General features: G+C 43.1%; 1 protein-coding gene across 1 annotated transcript in view; it reads right to left on the bottom strand.

Moving 5' to 3' along the window:
• Positions 1-7533, bottom strand: part of rph3aa (rabphilin 3A homolog (mouse), a) — a 20642-nt gene continuing 13109 nt past the window's right edge. Inside the window, exons 10-13 of the mRNA XM_037692086.1 lie at positions 5518-5669; positions 5362-5443; positions 5175-5271; positions 1-131 (exon numbers count right to left, since the gene is read on the bottom strand). Coding sequence (XP_037548014.1) covers positions 1-131; positions 5175-5271; positions 5362-5443; positions 5518-5669 — 462 coding nt within the window. The remainder of the gene's footprint in view (positions 132-5174; positions 5272-5361; positions 5444-5517; positions 5670-7533) is intronic.

Raw genomic sequence — 7533 nt, 5'->3', positions numbered from 1 at the left:
TTAATCGTCAAACGTGTTGGTGTCATGAAGCAGAACATGCCAGCGCTCGGTCTTCTTGTCTTTGTTCTTGAGGCATTCGTACCAGTGCTTCAAACACTCACCTTGGGCCTGAATGCCCAACTGACAGCCACCTGAGGGCAGAGAAGGAAACGGGCGTTAATGGAGCAATCTTAAACACACAAACACTTCTCCACCTGCAGCAGCTTTGCCTGACGAGTTGGATAAACTCAAATAAGCCACTCTGAGGATACGAGAAGATTTTTCAAGCCAGTTTGTGCGGGGCAGAGTTAGCACGCAGATGTGACATGAAGCTCCGGTGGGGAGGGCTGCCCACAGACGGTGTGAAGAAGAGTCTTGTTATTATGCATGTCAGACAGAGACGTCCGTGTCCAGCCTTGAAGGTTATCAGGTGTGCAGGCTCCTCTCTGTTCAGACGAAACTACTCTCACACACATGGTTCTACATTAAGTAAACATTAGTTAGGGATAACATCCATGACCTTTACATACATTCCCCCGACGTGGCTTATCCTTATGATGGAACAACAATTACATTTCTACAAGTGTCTGGGATGATCATGCTGCTCATCCATGTTACTGTGAAGTCATCAGTACCAAACATGTGACTATCAAACACGCCAGGACACATTTCAAACACGATCTGCAACATGTGTTGACATTTTTTTATTTTTGTTTGATTCATTTACCTTTATTTATCCAGGTAGTCTCATTGAGCCACAAGAACTCGTTTTCAACAGAGACCTGTTTAGGGAGCACATGGTGGGGGTTAAGGGCCTTGCTCATGGGCCCAGGGTGGGGTGAATGAGGGTGGAGGCAGGTGGAGGTGTTTCACCTTTTCTACACACATTTTGATGTTGACGGTACCGGGAGTTGAACCTGCGACTTCCGATCACAGGCCCATCTTGTAACCTCTGCTCCACCACTCCCCCACAGACATGTGCCTGTGTTGTAAAGCTGTAGACGGACCAGGGTCCAGGCTCGGACCTCCGGTAAGTTCCACCCGATATGAAGCTGTGACATCGCTCGTTTGTTTGTTCGCACCTTTAACATGAACTTCTCATGAAGGTGATCACGTCTAAAACTGGGACTCGAGCCACGTCAACATGTCTAAAACGGCACAAGAAATCTATCTTCTCTCCAACTCCACCAGTTTTCAACTACTGAACTCAACTTTGGTGTCAGTCGCTGAGGCGGCTCACTGATCTGTACCTCCAGCACTAACTGATCACAGGAAATCTGTTTCAAACCAAGACGTGAACTTTTGAAGTAACTCATGTAGCAACATTTGTGATTCACTACATGGATCTTTACAAAGTAGAGAACCCCCACCCATCCCCATCTTGTTTCTGGGTGCCATACATGGCAGCCCTCTGCTCCACACATGTGGGCGGTGGTAGCTCAGTGGTCAGCAGTTGTGTCAAGCAGGACATCCAGTGTAGAAACAACAGCCAAATCTTCATGCAACTGGCGACACCCTGGAAAAAGGAGCAGCCGAAGGATAAAAATGTACATCTACTGTTAAATAAGTTTTGAAGGCGACCCAATATTCCAGTAGTCACCACAGCTAATCAACCATAGCCAACACAAAAATACTCTGTCACTTGTTCAGATATTGAACTGAAGGTTATTGTGAGAAGCTGAGAGTCATTCACAACTCTCACTTCACTGGTCTTTAATCACTCCAACCTGGAATCAGTCGTCTCTAGGGTCTACCAGTTTGCAGCTTTTACAACCAGGGGAAGAAACGTTTTGAACCATGTGTATTCAAATGTGGCTGAACCTTACAAGTCCCCCCATGGTCTTCCTAATCATGCATTGCTTTAACCAACACCAGCATATCCTGATGCATGCTCAAAAATCCTGGTAGAGTCTGGTCCTCTGGACATTCATAAAACAAAACAAAAAAATTGTAGAAACTCTGTACCACAGAGCAGACAGCGTCCCCACTAGCTCAGGAGCCAGGCAGAAGGAGAAATCCCACACAAGACAGGCTCTAGAGCAATGTGGATATCCTAACTGGGCCTTCCTGAAAGAAGAAACCCAAACAGGACTCCAGTCAGCCAACAGGTGAAAAGGAGGAACCCAGACCCAGACCAGTGGTCATTCCGTATGTTGAGGGGGTATCAGAGAAACTGAGACGTTTATTTTCTAAACATAACGTCCCAGTGGCTTTTAAACCCCAAAATACATTAAAGACTGGTTCATCCCAAAGATCCAGTCCCCCGGCACAAACAGAGTAATGTTGTGTATGCTGTTCAGTGTCAGGAGGGTGATCAGTCTTACATCGGGGAAACTAAACAGCCACTGGCCAAAAGGATGGACCAGCACAGAAGATCAACATCATCAGGCCAGGACTCTGAGGTCTACACTCATCTCCAGGCCAGAGGTCACTCTTTCAGGGATGAAGATGTTCACATCCTGGACAGAGAGGAACGATGGTTTGAGAGAGGAGTAAAGGAGGCCATCTTTGTGAAAAGAAATCGTCCATCATTAAACAGGGGTGGAGCCTCCGGGTTCAACTGTCCCCCTCTTACAATGCTGTGATTGCTAGTATCACTCAGCCCTCTGTGAACAGTAAACAGCCATCAGGTGCTAATGATCCATTGTTAGGCTGATGGTCCTTCTTGAGCATGTGATCAGCTGGTTCTGGTTGTCAGCAGCAAAACTGGTTGATCCACTCTGAGAAGGTGCTATTTAAGAGACTGAGCTGAATACAGCTCCTCAGACTGAGGAAGTCCTCAGGATGAGAGTCGAAACGTTTCTACATTTTTTTGCTTTGTTTTGTTTTTTGTTTTTTTGTTTTCTTGTTTTTTTGAATGTCCAGAGGACCAGATTGAACTTTTTTGGATGTAGAAACGTTTTGTCTTTCGTCTGAAAGTCTTCTTCAGTCTGAGGTAACACCAGCATACACTATTGTCAGTACTGGTCAGAGTTTAGCCTAAAGGAGCCTAAGCTACAAGCCTGTTTTGGACCAACTTGGATCTATTCAGAGATTCAACAACCCGGGGCAATCGTACATTTAAACATTTTGCATTCTCCATTTGCCTACGTCAGCTTCTGTATGAAAAATGTCACTACTACAAGAAGCATACATGCATCTCTGTTATGTGCCGGGGCACATCGGCCTTATTGTTTTGACCCTTTGGTCATGTCTTGGGTTCAGGGTTGGCTAATCAGCCTTTAATTGTTTTGTGCTGTGGCTTTTGCAGCCACACCTACTTGAGGCTCGGGGAGCTTCTTTCCCTCTCTTGGCTCTCTCTGAGGCCCACTCTGCTGTTGCTCCTCTCATGCTCCCACATGTTTGGACTTTTTCTTGGCCACCCTGGTTTTCCCAGGGCCCTTGTATGTTCATTGTCCTGGAGCTGTGGCCAGCTGTCGGTGACCCCAGCCACTTCAGGTAATTTTTGTTAACGTTTTGTATATTTGTTGTAACTTGGGCCTGGTGGGACCGGTTGTCCTGTTTTCACGCTTTTCTTGTGTAATAAGTGTTTTTGTAGTTTTTTTCTAGTTTTAGTCTGGTACCAGCAGCGCTTCGATGGCCCTGTATAGGGTTGGCACGCCGCAGTACCTTTTTGTTCTGTTTGACCGGGTCACCAGGTCCAGTTTGACGTTGATACTTTGGGCTTTTGTGTTTCTTGGGTGGACAAGGGACTTAGGGGTTCATTATAATGTTTTTCCCTGCAGGAAGCAGCAGCTTTATAAACTGAATATTTGAACCCATATTTGTGTCTCGTGTCCTCCTTTAATATGTTGTGCCCTTGGTGGACGTAACAGTCTCCATCATCGGGATATTTCTCGGTGGCCTGGCCGTTCACTGAGGGGGACAAAAGCCTTGGGTCCTGTCACGCTTGATTATTTAAAATAAAGCTGCTCATGCAGCATGGATAGTTTATTTAAACTATTACAGTATTTAAATTGTTTATATACACAGGAGGAGGGAGACTGGGAGTGATGAGCACAAGTGTGATTGCAGTGAGAAGTGGGCGTGGCAGACAGCAGAGATCATGACACGCTGCAGGAGGGAGCTTCTCCCTGCACCCGTGGGCTGCACACAGGTGCAGGAAACTGAATGTTAGGAAACTCCTTGTAACTGTGACTTTCCTTCCCTCCATTGATTACGGTGACATTATCTACATGAACGCTCCTACAAGCACCTGCAGATGTTGGATGCTGCAGATGTTGGATGCTGCAGATGTTGGATGCTGCAGATGTTGGATGCTGTCTATCATGGTGCACTAAGATTCATAACTGGCTGTGATTACCGTACCCACCACTGCACCCAGTATTCACTGGTTAACTGGTCACCATTAACTTCACACAGACTCTCTCACTGGTACATCTTCATCTTTAAATCACTTCCTGGTCTGCTGCCTTCATACATCTCCTCCTACATGTCTCTGTGTGAGTGCAGCTACAGCGTGCGCTCTCAGGACATCATTACCTGCAGTGTTCCCTCAGTGAGGACTGAACTAGACAAAAGGACCTTCTCCTACTCCGCTCCTGTTTCCTGGAATATCTTGTAAAAACATCTGAAGCTCTCGAAGTGGCTTCAAACATCTGTTCAGTTCCTGCAGATGTTCCTGTTTTTAGTTTTCTACACGTCTTATAATCTAGATGTTTGTTACATGTTGTTATGGGGCGGCTGTGGCTGAGTGGTTAGAGCAGTCGTCCTCCACTGCAAGAGTTTGGGGTTCGAATCCACCAGCAGTCACATGCTGAAGTGTCCCTGGGCAAGACACTGAACCCCTCACTGCCTCCGACGTGTGTCCCATCAGTGTCTGAATGTGATAAAGCTCTGATTGGTCTCTTTAGAATGATTTGTTCAGTTAGCTTTGTGGAGATCTAGTATAGAGCTATATGAATGGGTCAATGAGGCACAGATTGTTGTAAAGCACTTTGAGTATCTTGAAATAAGATAGAAAGGCGCTGTATAAGTACAGTCCATTTACCATTTACAGTTTTTAATACCATTTTCTTTCATTTGTTCTTGTCGATTTGTTTGTACGCATCCTTTGATTGTCCACTGTTGTCATCACTCTGTTAAATCAAGTCTCTCTTGTAAATGAGTCCCTGAGGCTCAGTGGGACCAACCTGTAGAAATAAAGGTTGAATGAAAATTAGAAACTGTGCTTGCAAGTCAATATCCAGACTTACCAATAAAATCATTGGATTTTCCCATGTCATAGTCCCAAACTGACACATCCAGAGTTTTCTTGGCGAGGTCAGCGTGCATTATTTCATAACTAAACTCCTAAAACACAGTAAAAAAAAGAGACTAATTACAGTTGGGAATAAAATGGGAGCGAGCAGGCAGTACCAAGCCGGTGTAGAAAGAGCTGACCTCGTTAAACTCTGGGTTGAGGGTCTTCTTTTTCATCTGCGTCTTGTTTTTGGCTTTTTTTCCCATGTCAGGTTTCAGACATCTGTGGCACAAAAAGCAGACTTTCCTCACTACAGAAGCTAATCATTTACGTGAGGTTGAGCACGACTCTCATACATTTTGACAAATGGGTCCGAGTATCCGTTGGAGTCCATGGCAGCCAGGTGCGCACAGCGAACGATGCCCACGATCAGACGGCAGTGCTGACTGTTGTACATCAGTGATATCAGGATGCGGCCCCTGTCCTCCGAGTCCTCACCTTTGTTCAGCTGCACGCACATACGTGCACGTTACACACTCATGGCTTGCACACACAAACATCCCCACACACACAAACTGAGTGATGCTGTGTGCCTTTTTCTCCAGTCATATCTCAATCAGTAACCCCAAAATAATATTTTGGTACAGTTGTAATAAGATCGTGCACATGTTCATGTGATGTTCAAGCTCAAAGTGACAATGAAGTTACTCCACATTTGTTGCTTCTAAATATAAATTCACTAAATACTTGCACTGAGTTGCAAAGCTTTTCCCTGCCTGCCCTCTTTTTATACTGTTGCCTTACAACCTAGAACTTAAATGGACTTTCTAAAATATAATTGTCTAGAACCTCCTTCTTCCACCTGCGTAATATCACTAACATTAGAAACATCTAAAGATGATGCAGAAAAACTGGTCCATGCATTTGTCACGTCTAGACTGGACTATTGCAATGGTTTATTATCTGGGTGTCCAAATACTTCTTTAAAACGTCTTCAGTTGATCCAAAATGCTGCTGCCAGAGTCTTAACTGGAGTTACTGGGAGAGATCACATCTCTCCAGTTTTAGCTTCTCTCCATTGGCTCCCTGTCAAATCCAGAATAGAATTCAAAATCTTACTTCTAACCTACAAAGCTCTCAACAACCTAGCTCCATCTTATATTACAGATCTTATTGGTCCATATTTTACTAACAGAGCACTTCACTCTCAGACTGCAGGTTTACTTGTGGTTCCTAGAGTTTCCAAAATCAGAATGGGAGGAAGATCTTTCAGTTCTCAGGCTCCTCTCTTGTGGAACCAACTTCCAGTTTCTCTCCATGAGACTGACACATTGTCCAGTTTGAAGACTGGGATTAAGACTTTCCTTTATTATAAATCCTATAGTTAGGGTCGGCTTGTTATGCTGCTATAGACTTAGACTGCTGGAGGACAAATTGACCTCATTTCCTTAAATGAATTGTTAAAATTGAATAGTTTTCATTTGATACTATTTCTATCTCAACATGTGATTCTTGACCTGCCATTGTGTATCTGTTCCTACCAAACCCAGCCGGTGGAAGCAGATGGTCCTCTTGTCCTGATCCTGGTTCTGCTAAAGGTTTCTTCCTCATGAGTGAAAACGCGGGCCAGGCTGGGCCAAATTAATGTGCTGGATTGGCGGGCCGGGTCCATGTCAGGCTTTTGATTGTGTCAGCGGACGTGCACGGCCATTTGACCATTAATAACTATAATAATATAATATCTATAATAATCTGCTGATTCTTGTTAATAACAAGAAATCTTATATCTTCCTTTCTTTAAAATAATTTTTAAATCATGTCAAACTGATTTGCTTACAAAAACAGTAAAAGCTTAATTTAAAAAGTCAGTTTTTTTGTTTTTTTTCTGTTTTCCGGGTTGGGGCCTGTAATCACAGTTAATTTGTCGGTTCCGGGTCGGGCTCGAAAAAATTATATGGATTCGGGCTGGATGCAACTCTAGTGTGATTTTATATTTTCTTATTAACCTTTATTTAATCTTTATTTAACCTTTATTTAACCTTTACCTTTATTTAACCATTATTTAACCTTTACCTTTATTTAACCTTTATTTAACCTTTACATTTATTTAACCTTTATTTAACCTTTATTTAACCTTTACCTTTATTTAACCATTATTTAACCTTTACCTTTATTTAACCTTTATTTCACCTTTACCTTTATTTAACCTTTATTTCACCTTTACATTTATTTAACCTTTATTTAACCTTTACATTTATTTAACCTTTATTTCACCTTTACCTTTATTTAACCTTTATTTAACCTTTACATTTATTTAACCTTTATTTAACCTTTACCTTTATTTAACCTTTATTTAACCTTTACCTTTATTT

Source organism: Nematolebias whitei, chromosome 18 (genome assembly GCF_014905685.2).
Source record: "Nematolebias whitei isolate Nwh7 chromosome 18, NemWhi1, whole genome shotgun sequence".
Lineage (NCBI taxonomy): Eukaryota > Metazoa > Chordata > Actinopteri > Cyprinodontiformes > Rivulidae > Nematolebias > Nematolebias whitei.
This window is presented reverse-complemented; position numbering and strand designations above follow the sequence as displayed.